General features: G+C 34.2%; 1 protein-coding gene across 3 annotated transcripts; it reads right to left on the minus strand.

Moving 5' to 3' along the window:
• Positions 1-2,104: 2,104 nt before the first annotated feature.
• Positions 2,105-13,109, minus strand: LOC149478365 (uncharacterized). 3 transcript variants are annotated; one of them, XM_089709484.1, is made up of 13 exons: positions 12,873-13,109; positions 12,630-12,680; positions 12,210-12,308; positions 11,834-11,952; positions 10,922-11,006; positions 10,060-10,187; positions 9,135-9,258; positions 7,464-8,579; positions 6,857-6,941; positions 5,581-5,752; positions 5,001-5,170; positions 3,942-4,053; positions 2,105-2,355 (listed from the first exon to the last, which is right to left on the minus strand). In XM_089709484.1, exons 1-13 carry the CDS (start codon positions 12,937-12,939, stop codon positions 2,197-2,199), a joined length of 2,487 nt encoding a protein of 828 aa, XP_089565610.1. In that variant the 5' UTR covers positions 12,940-13,109; the 3' UTR covers positions 2,105-2,196. The 3 variants fall into 3 exon arrangements, with proteins under 3 accessions (XP_089565610.1, XP_089565609.1, XP_089565611.1); XM_089709483.1 differs by having other exon boundaries at positions 6,854-6,941; positions 12,873-13,108; XM_089709485.1 differs by lacking the exon at positions 12,630-12,680 and having other exon boundaries at positions 6,854-6,941; positions 12,873-13,108.
• Between the last annotated feature and the right edge of the window lie 5,849 nt (positions 13,110-18,958).

Genomic DNA, 18,958 nt, shown 5'->3' on the forward strand with positions numbered 1-18,958 from the left:
TCCTCACTGTTATTATGATAATAATCTTAACTTATAACTATGGATCGCCTCCCGGGTTCGATTCCCGATGGATACGAAGAAAAAAATTGTATCGGTCTCGCAGGCTGTTAACCGACTGCTCCTTATAGAAAATCGATCAGTGAAACTGGGGCCTTAGACAAAGTAACAATTAAAAAACGATAACGAAGTTAGAAAGGGCAAAAATGTATGGGATTGACATACGCCGCGTTAGATCACGTGGTCTATCTAATGTCAATCCCATACATTTTTCCTTTTCTAACTTCGTTATCGTTTTTTAATTGTTACTTTGTCTACGGGCCCAGGTGTACGAATGATGCATCTGCCCCTGCCCCACAATCTGCCCCATACTACACGGGACTTTCTAAATATATATATTATAATATACAAAAAGTTTGGAGAATCCAAAAGTGCACGACTCAATGCTCATAGCTCGTCGGTCTTTTAAGATTTTAGTTTTTCGTTGATAACTATTAACGCCGTTAGTACACCTACGCATTCGCGTGCGGCAGCGAATCTCTGCGAAACTACTGCGTAGTGAAATATCTGCGGAACGTTAGTACACAGCAATGTTTTCGCAACTTTTTCGCAATGCGTCTGTGTAATGGCCATTTCGCAGTTCCTTGTGAAACAATACTGACAAGGACTTGCGTCCTTTTTCATCTATCTATGTGCTTGAGTGAGACATATTCATATGCGAAATCCTGCCACACTACTGACAGATTTTTCGTTGTTTCGCTGCCGCACGCGAATGCGTCGGTGTTAAACGACGCTAAATAATATCATCATTTTCAATAACAATCTCCGCATAGTAGATCTACAGCTAATAAAAAATAATGCCATTAAATTAATTAAGGTTTACACAAACTATCGATTTACATTTCAACCGAAAAAAAGTGTTGATTGAAGGGAAACTTATTTTTTCTATTTCTACATTTCTTTCGGGTTTAATTTTCTTGAATCAATTTTTACCAGTTACAGTATTCATCTCCATTAAATTATCTATAAAATGATGTGCAGATTAAGGATATTACGTGGTAATCCAATCGTGTAATTAATTAAATAGTTACGGAACCAAGGCAAAACAAATTTTTCGCATGCACTTAAATTTTCACTTTTCTTTTACCCACGTCCATTCATCCATGGGGATGTGAATACGTATAAAGTCATAATTTGTGATGTGATCACGTGTGGTTTTCAAAATTAGTCCGGAATTCTAAACGCATGTCAGAGTCAAGACACATTTTGTAATATCATAATGTGTGTTGGGGGTTAGGACACAGTAAAATTGGGTGCATTAGTTCATTTTTGTGATCCATCACATCTTAGGATGACTTATATACCAAATGCTTATGTTATAGTACATATTATGCCGTAATGAATTTCTTACGAATATAAAAAATGTCAGTGAATTAATTTCTGTTTAGTTACTTATCAAAAACAACACAATAATAATAACGATATAGATGGTGTTGGGTGTTAGATGTTCCTAATCCCTATACATAAAACCGACAGCGTAAAAGAAGTTTTATTAAGAGAAGGGATTTTGGGTGGCCCAGCATTCTTCGTCGCTACTAAAAATCGCAGTATCGTATGAGTATCGTGGGTTGGTTGGCTCGAGTTTGGTTGAAATCTGTGCTATGGAGTTATCTATCCATTGCATTTAAAACAAACGAGCATAAGCTCATTCTTGGCTCATTCTAACCCCACTATGTCAAATTACATATTTGAGTGAACAGGCGTAGAGCGTTTCGTTATTCTTAGCGCGTTTGAAAAGATTCTATGCAATGTTCTAATACTGAACCACACTGAATGCTATGCTGAGTTTTAGTTTACACTAAAAGATCACGAAATAATTCTCTTGCTATAATATTATGTTCGTTTGAGTATAAATACACCGTCAGGCGAAAGATGCGAGTTCGAATTGCGCTTTATGAGCGCGCCACAAGATTTTTTTAAGTATGTATATCGTGCTGTTAAGTCTGAGTTTGTAATGTTTCTGTCGGCTATTTATTAAAATAATTTATATAGGTACTTGGTTAAAGTCATTCCTAGTAACTGACTTGTATTATAAAATAAAACACAATTTCACAGCATCACATTTATTTCTGAATCAATACGAAGTTCCACTTATTTTCACAACTAATTTTAACAAAAAATCTTATTTTCAAAACATATTTAGCTATAAGTCAATTGAAAAGATCTTTCATTATCTCTTCTTAGAGTATCGTGGGTTGCTTTTAAATGGTCGAGTTTAGTCGAAATCTGTGCTATGGAGTTATCTATCCATTGCATTGAAGACATATGCGCGTTCAGGATTCGTCCAATTTGTACGATCTGGAAATAAATAGAGAAAAAATATTATTTACGGAAAAATGTCCTGGATTTGGCGTATTTTTGTGAAATATTTTGCTTCATTATAACTAATTGCATTGGTTAAGAATGTATTGTCAGATGAAAAATATTATAAACTAGATTTCCGCCCGCGGCTTCGCCCGCGTTTGCAAAGGAAAACCCGCATAGTTCCCATTCCCGTGGGATTTCCGGAATAAAAACTATCCTATGTGTTAATCCAAGTTACCCTCTATATGTGTGCTAAATTTCATTGTAATCGGTTCAGTAGTTTTTACGTGAAAGAGTAACAAACATCCATACATCCTTACAAACTTTCGCCTTTATAATACATATCTTATATATAAAAATGAATCGCAAAATGTGTTGGTAAGCGCATAACTCGAGAACGGCTGAACCGATTTCGATAATTCTTTTTTTATTATATTCCTTGAAGTACGAGGATGGTTCTTACGTCGAGAAAACGTAAATATGTACCACGGGCGAAGCCGGGGCGGACTGCTAGTATATTATAAATATCACTACATAGTATAAAACAAAGTCGCTTTCCCTGTCCCTATGTCCCTATATCCCTATGTCCCTTTGTACGCTTAAATCTTTGAAACTACGCAACGGATTTTGATGCGGTTTTTTTTAATAGATAGAGTGATTCAAGAGGAAGGTTTATATATATAATAACATCCATTAAGTAGTGGAGAAGTACTGTTATTTTTGAGGTTTCTAATGTGATGTCGTAAAAAATTACATTTATTCCGCTTACATTGCAAACGCAGGCTGAACCCTACGAGTTTTATCAAAATAATGTAGTAAGTATTATACACATTGAAAAGGTCTACAGAAAAGTCCGCGATGGTATATGTCTATCTCTTATGGATAACCCACAATAACTTTTTTTTGTCATTTACTTTTTACGACAAATAATGGCTAATTTTCGAAGCGATTTTAACCAATACAGCATTAATCCTTAACCAATTAAATACCATGGATACATTGTTCATTTAATATAGATCTATATGGCCCTTTACACCGTATGATTTAAGTGAATATTTTCGAAGATATTACAGATTTAAAAATTGCGGGACGTAGCGTTTGCGGCCGCCCGGCTATGTATTTTATACCCGTGCGCTGCCGGAGCGGGCCGCTATATTTTTATACCTATACAACGTTCACAATTTTTCTGTAGTGTATTTAGTATCAGCATTGCACCCGTGCGAAGCCGGGGCGGGTCGCTAGTTATAAATATAAATGTTTATTGATTTGTCATAGATTGAAACAATGGTCAAACGTTAATAATTAAACACGTTGTACTTTAGCTTTTATTGTACATTATTTACTAGTTTATGTTGTTTAGAAGTTAAGACTTTCACTAAAACTAGAAACTTTTGAAGTGAAACTTCTTTAGGCGCGTTGAGAGTAAAATTTCAAGGTCGCGTCATGGCAATACCGTCACTTCACGTAAGGCGACGATTTTGGTATCTTTGAATCTTGCCAAAGAAGTTTCACTTCTGACACCTTTGGATTTGCACACACACACACACAAACTCTTTTATAAACACAAATAAAAAACTTACAGGGTCGTTACTGTCTTGACTGCGATTAGTCTCATTCAGATGCTCTATAACTTCCTTTAGATCCTCGGACATCTGTCTCAGTTGACTGTCCAAGTTTTCTGCTAGAGAATACCTGTAAGAAATAAATTATAGTTTATTATTAAATAATAAACTTACTAAAATTATAATACACAAGCATGGAATCCTTAAAAATAATAATCTATAGAATGTTAGTTTCTTCCATTATAATAATAAGGTATTTTTTCAGAATGTGTGAGATACACTGATTTTTATGTATTCTTTCACGTTATAGTAAATTCTGATTATGCAGACGCGGAAAGAACTTACACATAAAAAAAAAATAAAAAAATACTTATTATTAAAAAAACTGACAAACAATATTTGAGCATGTCCGTTACAAACTTGCAAATGATGCCGAATATAATATCAGCCGTTACAGAGATTGATTTATTATAATACTAGCGGTCCGCCCCTGCTTCGCCCGTGGTACCTACATGTTTAAACTATCCTATCTCTCAAGTTGGATCGAACTGCACATGGTGTGCGAATTTTATTATAATCGGTTAAGTGGTTTAGGAGTCCATTGAAGACAAACATTGTGACACGAGATTTATAATTAGAATTATTACTATAAAACCAACTCACATGTGCTCACTCTCAGCGTCCCTAACTCTCTCTCCGTCCGCCAGTTGCTTCTATGTTAAGCTATACGTTACAGTAGTTAAGAATAAATAAATATTACTAAAACCAATTCACATGTGCTCTCTCTCCGGGTCCCTAACTCTCTCTCCGTCTGCTAGCTGCTTCTATTTACAAAATAATACAAAACCAACTCACATGTGCTCTCTCTCCGGGTCCCTAACTCTCTCTCCGTCCGCCAGCTGCTTTAACTTTTAGCTATAGGTCAAAGTAGTTAAGAATAAATAAATATTACTAAAACCAACTCACATGTGCTTACTCTCAGCGTCCCTAACTCTCTCTCCGTCCGCCAGTTGCTTCTATGTTAAGCTATACGTTACAGTAGTTAAGAATAAATAAATATTACTAAAACCAACTCACATGTGCTCTCTCTCCGGGTCCCTAACTCTCTCTCCGTCCGCGAGTTGCTTCTCAAGTGGGGCCAAAAGATCTTCTAACTCATTCTGCTGACCGAGAACAAAGTCTAATTCATGTTCGAGACTCTGTTGTTCGCTTTTCACTGTTTCTACTGCTTCGTTTAGTTCTACGATCTGGAATGGATTTATTTCTAGTTTAATACACTCAATTAATTTTTTGTATAAAAAAACAGTAATCTGCAAACACATTTGATAATACATATTATGTTAAACAATACAGTGTATTTCTTGCGTTTTCGTTTTCTGAAACGGTGTTATTTATCTGTATGAAACGGACTTGCTTAAACACGTCGAATAAATTATTAAACTATGTATGTTTTATTTTAATTTATACGACGAACTTTTTCCAACCAAATAAAAAATATATTATATTTGGATGTCTATGTTACTTCGTGGTGGAACTGCATAGTTTTAACAATTTTAAAATACCTGATTGCGCTGATTCAAAACTGGTAACAAATATTGTTTATTCAAAAAAGTGGGTTTTTATGAAATCTATAACTAAATTAATAAAAATAACTTACCTTTTCCCCATTAGCAATCAACAATCTATCCCACGCGTTAATCTGAGTGGCTTGATTGATAAACGTTTTCTCTTGTTCCTCTAATTCGAGCGTCCATTTATTTATGTTTTCTTCAAGTTGAGAAAATGTTATCGCTGATATCACTTGTGGGGGCGCTGCAGGTGTTATTGATCTGAATTTTTATAAAATATTGATTTAGGAAGAGGCAGGTTATGTTTCATTAAAATTAATAAATAAAAGCTAAGTAAGGTAATAAATTATGATTATAAATCTACACTAATATTATAAAGAGGAAAACTTTGTTTGTTTGTTTGATTGTAATGAATAGGCTCATAAACTACTGGACCGATTTTAAAAATTCTTTCACCATTCGAAAGCTATATTATCCACGAGTAATATAGGATAGGTTTTATCCCGGAAATTCCACGGGAACGGGAACTATGCGAGTTTTTCTTTGAAACCGCGGGCGGAGCCGCCGGCGGAAAGCTAGTTATAAATAAAAACGCAATTTTATCAGTGAAAGATTTAATTTGAAGGTTTGGGAGAATATAAAAGAATGTACTTAAACGAAATAAGAATCACATAAAACTAAATTAATGTGTACAATCTATACTTATAATAAATCTGTAGAGAGGCCAATTCTGTACATGAAATATATAAAAAAAAAAACTATGAAGGGGTGATAAGGGATCGCTACTGATGCCAAAAATGCAATCAGTAAAATTTTTGTCTGTCTGTCTGTCTGTCTGTCTGTATATTCGTTATAGAAACAAAAACTACACGACGGATTTTAACCAAATTTGGCACAATTATTCTTCATACTCCTGGGCAGGTTATAGTAAAAGAATCATGTAAATCGGTGTAGAAACACCAAAGTTATACATGAAATACGCTATAAGTCATCGCGCGTGAATACAGAATCATGCAGCCATAAGGATTATTTTTGTGTATCAGTTGCCGCGTTCGACGCGCTTCGCGGCGGGAGCTATAAAAAGGCGGCGGGTCTGCACCCGTTTCGCGTTGTCACGGCATCACGTGTGAACGGCTGAACCGATTTCGATAATTCTTTTCTATTATATTCCTTGAAGTACGAGGATGGTTTTTATGTAGAGAAAACGTAAATATGTACCACGGGCGAAGCCGGGGCGGACCGCTAGTAAATAATAATATAGTAAATTATTTGCATACACAATTTCTTGCAAATATCTTTATTTTCATTTAATAAATCCCAAAACTTATGTTCTTTTATTTAAACAAATAAATAAATACTTACGTAGTAGTAGTAGTGGTTGTAGCTAACGAAGGCATGGTCGAAGCTGTAGATTTGCCCAGAGCGGTGATACCAGACGGAGTGGTTGTAGCTAAAATACATTAAATATTAAATTAATTTAATTATTAACAAATAAAGTCGAATATTTATTGAGTTATATTTTGAGGCTAAAAGTTAATTATATTGTTATTTATAGGTGAAACTACTAATAAGTTTATTATATTGTAAGGCGAAATGAGAAATGTATCAATATTGTTTAGATAATAAATAATATTAATATATCACTTTCAGAAATTTCAAGGATCTCAGAAATTGACTCTAAAATTTAATATTTATTGCTGATTTTTCATTAATAATTTCATTGAAATCATGTTCGAGACGAAATTGTTTTGGAAATTGGTCTAAATAATGTCAATAACATGACAATTATTGTCATACAGGTTTAGGTCCAGATCATATAATGAAATAGTCGTGAATAGAATATAACTGCATTCGAACAATAATATTTCGAAAAAGTATTTATTTTGAAAACTTTTTATACAAATATTAATGATAGATACATATATTGATAATAATTTTTTTTTAATTTATATAAATAAAAACAATTACTTACACACAACAGAAGTAGCAGCAGTGCTAGGTTTTCCAAAACCAATTCCCGAAGTTGCAGTACTAAATCCCAGACCAGTATTTGTACCCAAAGTTAATCCCGTAGAAGAACTCGTACCCAAATTAATACCCGTAGATGTTGTTGTACCCAAAGTCAGACCACCGGTGCTTGTACCCAAAGTTAGACCACCGGTACTAGTACCTAAAGTCAGACCACTAGAACTTGTACCTAAAGTCAAACCACTACTACTTGTACCCAATTTTAGACCAGTAGATGTAGTTGTACCCAAATTTAGACCAGTAGATGTATTTGTACCTAAAGTCAAACCAGTACTAGTTCCTAAAGTAAGTCCAGAAGTACCTAATCCTGTTGAAGTGGCTAAGTTAAGTCCCGTAGAAGTATTGGTGCCTAAGTTAAGCCCCGTATTGCTTGTAGGTGCCGAACTGGTGCCTAAAGTGAGGCCAGAAGTGCCACTGAAATTCATATTTGTACCCATACTAGGTGTAGCTGTACCCAAAGTTGTAGCATTTGTACCCAAACCGGATTGAAAACCGGTATTCGCTTGGCTCGTGAAACCAGTTTGTGCGGCGAAACCGGTAGCTTGCGTGGTTTTAACTCCGAAAGCTGATTGAGCTTGTGATGTTAATCCGAAACCGGTATTTTGCGTTTGCGGCTGCGATGTTAAACCGAAATTGGGTTGAGTTGTTTGTTGTGGTTGGGAAGTTAGACCAAAACCGGTATTCTGTGTCGTCTGTGCTTGAGATGTTGAACCAAAACCGGTATTCTGTGTGGTCTGAGGTTGAGATGTTAAACCAAAACCGGTGTTTTGTGTCGCTTGCGGTTGGGAAGTCATGCCAAAACCGGTATTTTGCGGTGTTTGCGCTTGAGAGGTTAATCCAAAACCGGTATTTTGCGTTGTTTGCGGCTGTGATGTCATTCCAAAACCGGTTTGAGCCTGCGGTTGCGAAGTTAAACCGAAACCGGTGTTCTGTTGTTGGGTTTGTGCAGGTTGCTGTGTTAAACCAAAACCGGTTTGGTTTTGTGTTGTTTGCGGTTTATTGAAACCGAACGAAACATTCGCTTGTGAACTTGGCTGGCTTGTTGTGCCAAAAGCAGGTGCTGAAAATATAAAAAAATATTTTGTTTACTGAATACAAATAAAATACCATTTAAATGTATCGTTCTACAACTCAGATTTGCTAAAGTACTTATTGCCTTTATTTTTAAGATTCTGTGTGCATAGTCAAATATATATAATGAGTAGAATAATGCTTTGCTATTTATATGATCAAAATAAAAAAAAAACATCCTCACATTCTAATAAATCAGCAAATAGATTATAATCGGTAATAATCCATTTCTATAGGTATCTATATAAAGAAATCTTTTTCAATAATAATATTAATTTCCAAACCAAAAACAGCACAAAGAAAATTTTTATTATTTCCAATAAAATAACCCACACTGTTTTACCCATATTTATTACTAGAGGTCCGCCCCGGCTTCGCCCTTCCTTTCTCGGGTACCAAAATATCTGCATACCAAATTTTATGCAAATTGGTTCAGTAGTTTAGGCGTGATTGAGTAACAGACAGACAGACAGAGTTACTTTCGCATTTATAATATTAGTATGGATACTACAACTAAAAATACTACACTACTATACAATCTTACCAGCAGCAGTAGTAGTTGCTGTACTTCCGGCAAAACTAAAACCGGTTTTATTTCCGAACGCATTCTGTCCGAAAGCTGCACCGGTGGCGAAGGTAGTGCCTTGCGTGGCTTGTGTTGTTGTTACCTGAAATTATTATATTAAATAGATATTATGAAATTGTTAAAAACTTTCACTTAGCATTGACTAGAATCAGTTTATATGAAACTTCTTCTATAGTGAAGTCCCATGTCCCCTAGTGGGGAAAGGGGCAGATGCATTATACACTGTTTTTTCGTAGTTTCACTGATCGATTTTCTTTAGGGACAAGTAGATGATCAGCCTTCTGTGTCCTACCAGACCGAGACATTTTTTTTCTTCGTCTCCATCGGGAATCGAACACAGGACCCCTCGGTTCTACGCTCAAGCACCAACCACTGTACCAAGGAGGCGAAAATTTCTTCTAATATGTACTTTTTAACAAAATATACCGGCCGAATTGAGAACTACATTCTTTTTTTTAATATCGGTTAAAAACAATAATAATAATAAATAACCGAAACTTCATTTCTAGGTTAAAAATAAGTTAACAAAAGTCAGTTAATAATTAAGATTTGCTATGCATAATAATTCTTATGTGGAGTGTCGTCAAAAAGACAAAGCAAATTATTATTTTAATGCCCGTCCATATAAAAAATCCAATCCATGTTTCTTCACAGTAGCATTGCATTGTCATATTATGTAATTTTAAATTTTTGTTTTATCAATACATAATAATAATACAATAAATTTCAGAGAAACATTATTTCATGATGAAATTTAGATTTTCAACTATCTTCCTGCCCAAATTTTATTATTATTACCTTTTATTCAGTTTTATTTTAGTTGTGTGTACACATTAAACTATTTCCATATATTTTATCTTCCTCTCAATACAAAAAAACTCACCGTAGGTTGTGGTGCAGAAAATCCCGAAGTGGGTGTATTAAAACTAAACGTAGAGGCGGTAGTTTTAGCGAACCCAAAACCCGCGCCTGTCGTAGCGGCCGGTGTTCCGAATGATATTCCACTTGATGCTGAAAATAAAAGTATTTTATACTAGCGGCCCGCCCCGGCTTCGCCCGTGGTACATATTTCGTAATTCGTAATAAAAGGTAGCCTATGTTCTTTCTCAGGGTCTAAAGATTGTCTGTGCCAAATTTCATCAAAATCGGTTGAGAGGTTTAAGCGGGAAAGCGTAACATACATACATACATAATTACAAACCTCTTTATAATATTAGTATAGATACTTACTCAATATAAACTAGGTTTTGCCCTTAGCCTGGATTGAATAGATATAGAAAATAGCCTTTTTTACTTAGTAGACAATATGTACTACTCTAATGAACAATTTGTTAAATATATTATATATTTAACAAATATTATTTATTATTTTATTTCTAACTAGCTTCCGCCTACGACTTTGTACGTGCATCCCCGTTTTTCCCCGTTCCCGCAAGAATTTCGGGAAATCCTTTCTTAGCGGATCTCCTACGTCCTAACATCTACCTGCATGCCAAATTTTAGCCCGATACGTCCAGTGGTTTGGGCTGTGCGTTGATAGATCACTATATCAGTCATCTTTGAGTTTTATATATATAGATAATATAGATAACAATAGTACCAAAAGAGAAAGAAAACTTGCCTTGTGCACAATATATTTATTAAGTTAAATAAAATTTTGTTTGAAATTTTTTTAATAAGAAATAGTATTCCACTACAAGCAAGTAGAAAGATACCTATTTCAGGCCATTATAAAGAGTATTTACCTTGTGTAGTGGTAGCCGCGGCACCAAAAGCAGGAGTGCTTTGTGCTTGTGTGTTGGCGCTGAAAGACAGGTTTTGGGCCGCATTCTGAAAATTAATAATTAATAATTTTTATATTATATCTGTCCATATTCTATGCTGTACAAAGTTATGAATCAGTGTAGAAATGAGTTATTGCATTGAATTTAAACCACCTTTATTAATTACAATGAAATCAAACAAACAAAATATCTTTAGCAAGATGCAAAGATACCAAAATCGTCGCCTTACTCCACGACGTGACGGTATTTCCATGACGCGACTTTGAAATTCTACTCTCAATGTGCTTAAAGAAGATTCACTTCTAAATATCTAACAATAAAACTATACAGTCATTTTCAAGATTGTGTTATGAACAAAATATTATGTGCTTATTAGTTATTACATTAATTGACTAGTCAAATTATTGTGTATGACAGAGCCAGTCATTACCTTGCAAACATATATAATCATAAGGCCAGTTAAAAATACTATTAATAACCAATTATATTATTAAACTAGCTGCGCTCCGCGGTTTCACCCGCGTGGCTCCGCTCCTGTTGGTCTTAGCGTGATGATATATAGCCTATAGCCTTCCTCGATGAATGGGCTATCTAACACCAAAAGAATTTTTCAAATCGGACCAGTAGTTCCTGATATTAGCGCGTTCAAGCAAACAAACAAACTCTTCAGCTTTATAATCTTAATATATATAAATATCGTGTCACAATGTTTGTCCTCAATGGACTCCTAAACCACTTAACCGATTAAAATAAAATTCGCACACCATGTGCAGTTCGATCCAACTTGAGAGATAGGATAGTTTAAACATGTAGGTACCACAGGCGAAGCCAGGGCGGACCGCTAGTATTAGTATAGATTACTTATACAATTACCTGATTGGCTGGTTGTCCAAAGCTAGGGCTGCCAACATTTTGATTTGGCGGTGATGAAAAACTGAAGTTTAAAGGTTTACTACCACCAAATGCCGGTGTACTTTGGGCGGGTGTTGAAACTGAAATGAAGGAACTTAATATAATGCTTTTGTATGGAAAATTAAGCTTTTTATTGTTTTAGTGGTGATGTTCTTTTAATCAATATTTTTTAACTTTTTGGGGTTGGTATAGATATTATGTGAAAAGAATGATATAATCTGATTATGATTAAACTTTTATACATATTTATGAAAAGTTCTTAAAATTACTATAATATACCAAACTTTAATGAGATGTTACCTTAATAATATTAATAGTAAATAATTAAGAAACATACACAAACTGGATGTAGTGGTTGTAGTTTTAGCGCCAAAAGCAAAGCTTCCAAATGCTGGTGTACTTGCTGCCCCACCTCCAAATAAACCACCTTTGTTTTCTAAAATAGCAAATAAAATGATATTAAAACATATTGGTATGTTATTTATATTTATATATGTTTGTTCTTGTGACTTATTAGAGAGATCATTTTTAACTAACTATATTGTAAACTTTTGATGAGGAAATAATTAAAAATGTTTAGAGACAAATTTGGTCAATAGTTAAAAAGATCAAGTTATCAGTTTGATTCTTAGTAGTAATTCTGTTATTATCTTTCTTTGTTCATTGAAGAGGATTAAACCAAATAAGTTTAATGCAATTCCACTTGTCAATAACAAATACAATCACTTATTAATGTTTATAATACTATTTACTTTACCTGTTGGCGATTGGAACGCTTTGGTTGCATCTCCTCCTCCAAATAGCGACCCTAGAATGTTTAAAGTAAAAAGTAAAAAGAACGGAAAGAAAAGCTCGTAAAAAAGAAAACATTTGTAGGTTATAGTAGGGAAAATAAATAAAGCTCCTCCAAATAGATATAAAAGGTAGAAATAACGTTAATAGATGTATTATAAAAATAAAATAAATAATGAAAAATCAGTTCCAAAACTATACAAATTACCTTGAGCCGGAGAGGTGCCAAAAGTGCCGCCTGCCGTAGTAGTTGGTTGGCCGAATGTGAAACTCATTTTATATGTTGAATTTTATAATTACTAACTTAGAAATCGCTTTTCAATTAAAATATACTGCTATTATCAAACAAATCACAAATAAATGAGTAACACAACGTATAATAATTACTGTCAACAACGCGCCGTTTTTTTGACTTTGAACGAAATTTGAAGTTGACAAGTTGGTTTTGTTCTCAGGTTTTGTTAAATATGTTTTTCTTTTCTGTGAAACAAGATACAAGGCTATTAGGTTCATGGCGTTTATAATTTATATGTTCATAGTTATTTTTATTCATACCTTTCCGGCTTTCCCAATACCTGATGTCCTTAGATGACTCATTACTAGCATAATATGGTACTTATATTTGTTGTGTTACTTAATTTAATTGGTATTATTCCAGTTTCCTAGGGTCTCATTTTTGTGTCTCATATGATCTTATTTTTGCTAAACTCGATCACTTAGATTACAAAATAAAAGGCAGATAGAGCATGTCAATCGTCCATCGCCCTTGTCAAAGAAAATACGAAATCAAAAACGAATACGAAACTCCGTCAGTGCTATAGCGATTCTAGTGTCATGCAATACGTCAAAAGGGGTTTGATATTTTAGTAAAAAAATGTTGTCTTGTGATATTAAAACGCTGTAAAATTTGTTCCCGAAAACAAACAAAAAGATAAAACATCGTTTTACAGGTTTTCTGTAGATTATTTGGCTTATTTAATTTTGTATACAAATATTATTTTTACATATACGAAGGAATTCAAAACTTCAACGTATGCTGCCAGTATTTTGAAAATGAATTTGCCATTTTTATGGGTAAAACAGTAAAATGGTTAAAAGATCTACGGGGTAGTGCTGTTGGATTTTTCGATCGTGAATGTGATTATTTGTATAGTGCAATAAAGGTTCATGATCATTATTAGATTATTTTAATAACTATTTTACATTTTTTTTGTTACTTTTATAAAAAGCGTCATAGTCGTTTTCGCTCGCGATTTAATTCATGTGAACTCCATGATGGGTATGATGAAAATAAAATGTCCCGAATTCTCGACTAAAAACTACCGCTATTCGCATTCATGTTTTGAAAAATAAAAACTTTTTTTTAATGTAATTTATTTAATAAAAAATTGAATAAAATGATTTTGTCCATATATAACTTTAGGAGATAGGTGCTTTATGTAACAAAATGTTTTTTACAATATTATAAAAAAATATCATAAACCCGAATTTATATTAAAATAAAAATTAAAACTTGACTGATAATTTATGTAGCCTACGTCATTACCACCACTACCTTCATAATTCAGATGATTGCAATGACACATCACAACTCAAAATCGATCCAACAGTTAATACTGCAGGGCGTGTCAAAGAAATATTATACATACATACACTCGAAAAACATAACCCTCTTTCTTCCGTAGTCGGGTAAAAATTTGGGAAATTTTTAAATATCTGGTAACATTACACGCACACAGAAGCACCGTGTACGTACAGTGCAGCGGCGAAATGACAGCACACATAGCTTTATAGAAATGACGATAAATAATTCGGTTTAGTTCGGCAACGCTCCATCTGTCTTTTATTTTGTAATCTAAGCTCGATCAGAACAAAACGCGTAGTATTTGAAATTAGAATATCTTTATTTTTTTTGTTGAAATTGTACACTGGCCAGGGGTGGCCATAGTTCTTTACATTGTTAAGGATCTTATTCAATTTGTTTTTAATAAAATATAATCTTTATTAAAATATATTTTTGTATGTGTTGTTTTTCGCCAATATTTTATAAACTACCAATGTTACTAATAACTTGTTAGCATAACAATATGGTGACATAACCTTGTATTTTGTATGATAAAAAAAATCTAAATGTAAACAATCACGAAAATTTATCATTGTTATGTATAATTTCAAACAAATTTACATAAGTAAATATCATCTGCATCGTAATCACAAAGACTACATACATTACTATTTTTTTTACATCTACAATAATTAATAATTATAATATACCTGGGTACTTACTAAGCCTGGGTACTTACTAATCATACGAAATTTGAGAAATGTGAATTGGTACTTTCCAGGTGAAATATTGATCTATTGTGTAGGTATACATTAGATTAGATTATAAAGGTACATATAACCATTCTAATCTACAGAAAGGAGAGAAAAGCTTCGCGAATGAATTGCTGTGCGAGCCTGCGAGGCCGCGGCCGCTTCAGTCGAGGAAACACAATCACACAATCCATCGCCCGATATAATAATATCACGGCATTCATGGGAATCTTAAATAAGTAACTGACTAGAGCTATTCTAATCAACCAAACTAAGACCAAACTCATTTATTTATTCCACTTAACTTCTTTTAGAAGCACTATTAAGTCGATATAACTACATACCTAGATTAATATTTATAACCACCGGTTATTTAATTTAACTACGAGTATTAGGTATGTGACATCATAATCATCAGCTTTTATTAATTACTAGCTGTTCCCCGCGGTTTCACCCGCATTGTTCCGCTCCTGTTAGTCATAGCGTGATGATATATAGCCTATAGCCTTCCTCGATAAATCACCGAAATAATTTTTCAAATCGGACCAGTAGTTCCCGAGATTAGCGTGTTAAAACAAACAAACTCTTCAGCTTTATAATATTACTATAGATTCCCACTGCAGAGACACACGTGGTTATACCGGTATCCTTACTATGTTTACCTTTACTGATTGGATGGGATCGGATTACAATACATAACAATATAATAATTGTTAATTCAGGAACAAGAGAACGATCTTGTCTGCAAGACATAGAAGCCTTGCAATCAAGGATTCATGATATTATTCTAGGAAATCCATGGCTACAGATGTTACAATAACAATTTCAGTTTCAGTTTATATCTTTCATTTGTAAATGCTTTTATAATATAATATTATTAGTTACGAAAATATTACAATTCCATTTTTTACACTTTCTATAGACAATAAGTTGTATTAATGTTTCTTTAAATATAAACAATAACGAATACGCAACTGATAAGAATGTGGACATAAGGGTAATAAAATATCCATATCAATATTTACATAATCGTAATAAAATAAATTGTTCAAGCGCTACTGTATTCAGTTTAGACAAAATGAACGTAGTGGTTACAGGCGCTGCCGGCTTCATCGGCTCCCGAGTCGCTGATTTCCTATTAAAAGACGATTCACCAATAAAAGTATCAAAATTAGTTCTAGTAGATAGTATACAACCACCAGAGAGAAATGATAAACGAGTGACCTGCCTTGCACTTGATCTTACTGAACCAAGCGCTATAGATAAAGTGATAACTGCTGATACAAATATAGTGTTCCATTTAGCCGCTGTTGTAAGTGGACACGCTGAAGCAGATTTTGACTATGGATTCAAGGTTAACTTCGATGCTACTCGGGCTCTAGTGGAAAGAGCACGTCAAGTATCTTCATCTATACGTTTTGTGTTCTCAAGCACTTGTGGAGCGTTTGGCGGGGACCTTCCTCCTATTGTCACTGATGGAACGGCAACTACTCCGCAATCGTCATATGGGATAGCTAAAGCTATGTGTGAATTGCTACTAAATGATTACGGTCGTAAAGGATTCGTTGATACCCGCGTTGTGAGATTGCCTACAGTCAGTGTTCGAGCTGGTACAGCTAATAGAGCCGTAACAAGCTTTGCAAGTGGCATCATTCGGGAGCCTATAAATGGTGAAGAAGCGATATGCCCTGTAGACGAAGATCTAAAACTCTGGCTGTCTAGTCCGTACACAGTTGTCTGGAATATTGTACATGCAGCGACAATATCTCAAGATGTTTTAGGGCCATGGAGGGTGATTAATTTGCCGGGAATCTGTGTTTCTGTACGTGAAATGATAACAGCGTTGCGTGAGGTCGCCGGTTACGAGACAGCTCAGTTGGTGCGTTTCGAACGTGACGAACTAATTTCGCGTCTTGTTAGCAGTTTTCCGAGTTTGTTTGATAACACTCGGGGATTGAATTTGGGTTTTACTGTGGATAAGAATTTTGCAGACATCATACGCTTGTACATTCGTCAAGATTTAAAACTAAAATAATCAATGTAAACGTCTCGGTTGTTATTTGTTAATTGTATGGATCAACGTTTGTTAAAGTTTCAATTGTGTAAGATTAGAAGTAAATGATTAAAATGTCTGGTTCCATTTTGTTTATTGTATCCCGGCTAAATCATGCTGAAGTTACATTTGTAGTAGAATTTCAAATTGAATAAATCATTACGAAGAAAGACTTAATATAATACTATAATATGCCGATTTTATTATTTACTTTGTACACAGTACAATATAAGATTGGTACACTGCCAGACACATATATTGATAATTTCAAAATCGTATTTTATAAAATAAATATAAAAGGACATTTTGTATACTCTTTCTTAATAAGCTTTGTTGTGGATATGCTGTGCAAGAGTAGGTAATAAAGTATATTTTACTGTATTTCATTTCTATATTTGAATAAAGTTTTTAAGTAAACATCTTTCTGCTAGGTGATAAAAAATAACGATTGTAATTTGTGTGTCTGTTTTGAAGCTTTGTATGGAAACAAATAGAGTTGGTTTATTTTATTATCGCAGCAAAACTGGCTCAATGCCAGCTTCGGAGGTGAGAATCATAGCTTTGACTGTTGCATGTTAACGAGGTGCAAACTGTGAAAAACTTTGAAAAATAAATTTTTACACCTACCTACAACTGTTTAAGAAAGTTAACATTTGGTGGGAGAATTCTTCTTGATATATTTATCCGTTATAAACAAATACGAAATCAATCTTTCGGTTTTACAATATTTGTGTAGATTTATAAAGCATGGGTGATGATGTGTGTGTAGGGAATGCAATCCCGATCCCGCGGGATCCCGATCTCGCGAGATCTCGTGTAATTTTTCGGGATCAATCCCGACGCATCATATGACGAGATCCCGTTCGAGATTGACGGGATTGGGCGGCAGTGGTCAGCGACGCAACACACAACCACTCGGGGCGCAAGCGGCTTCTAAAAGTCCTTTTGCACGTATATGCACGTCCACGAGCTTAGACAAATTAGAATCTACCATTAAAAAAGAAATGGATTTGTTTGAGTGTGGAGGAACAAGGGGGCGATTTTTGCAGTTTGCATACAGGTTGTAATCGTTAAGTGTGCACAGGCGATTATTCCGTAACTATTATAGATATCAAAAAACTTTAAACTGATATTGAAAGTACTATACCTAATGAGTAAAATGACAATAAGAACTTTTTCAAAGTAAAACGAGAAACATCCAAAAATGTTACATGAAACGCTCCCATACATATGATTTCCCATACATGTTGTATTCAAAGCAAATGTTCGAAATGGCATCCTCAATATGAAATACCATTGTATTCCACATCGAGCTCTATTTACAGTTTCTGAATGAACTTTCATTAAAATTAGCGAAGTAATTAAAGCACAAAATCAACTAAAAAAGCAAAACCTTTCATGTTAAATGTATGAAATATTTCATACTAAATATATGGGAGCGTTTCAAGTGACATTTTTGGATATTTCTCGTTTTATTTATAAAAAGTTAATAATGTCATTTTACTCGTTAGGTAAAGGGCTTTCGATATCAGTTTAAAGTTTTTTGATATCTGCAATAGTTACGGAATAATCGCCTGTGCACAATTAACGATTACACCCTGTATAATTGCTTCGCCAGTGGCGAATCGCCACGCTGTTGCCAACCAGCGTTGAGTCGGAGAGGGCATTCTCAGCAGCGGGGTACATTGCAACGGACATTAGATGCCGTTTATCAGATGAAACCCTTTGTTTTTTAAGGAGTCATTTTCAAAATCACTCTTTTTCCTAATTCCCTTGAAATAAGCTTATTGTTTTGATTACCTAATTTACCTTCGTTAATTTCCTTACAACCTGATTATTATTTAGTTGGTAAGATTAAAGAATAATGGTTTTTATTTTCTTTCGAGTAATATGTTATTTTAGTTAACCTTACAAATCACAAACAA

Source organism: Colias philodice, chromosome 22 (genome assembly GCF_061535455.1).
Source record: "Colias philodice isolate Cphi_HAF_F1 chromosome 22, ilColPhil1 Martin Lab GWU primary, whole genome shotgun sequence".
NCBI lineage: Eukaryota > Metazoa > Arthropoda > Insecta > Lepidoptera > Pieridae > Colias > Colias philodice.

Excerpts from the sequence above, each read along its gene's own strand:
- LOC149478365 (XM_089709483.1), bottom strand. The coding sequence starts at position 12,939 with ATGAGTTTCACATTCGGCCAACCAACTACTACGGCAGGCGGCACTTTT. Across the intron at positions 12,309-12,629 it reads AGCGTTCCAATCGCCAACAG|AAAACAAAGGTGGTTTATTT; the intron begins GTAAAGTAAATA and ends TTGCTATTTTAG. Across the intron at positions 5,753-6,853 it reads ACAACCACTACTACTACTAC|ATCAATAACACCTGCAGCGC; the intron begins GTAAGTATTTAT and ends ATAAAAATTCAG.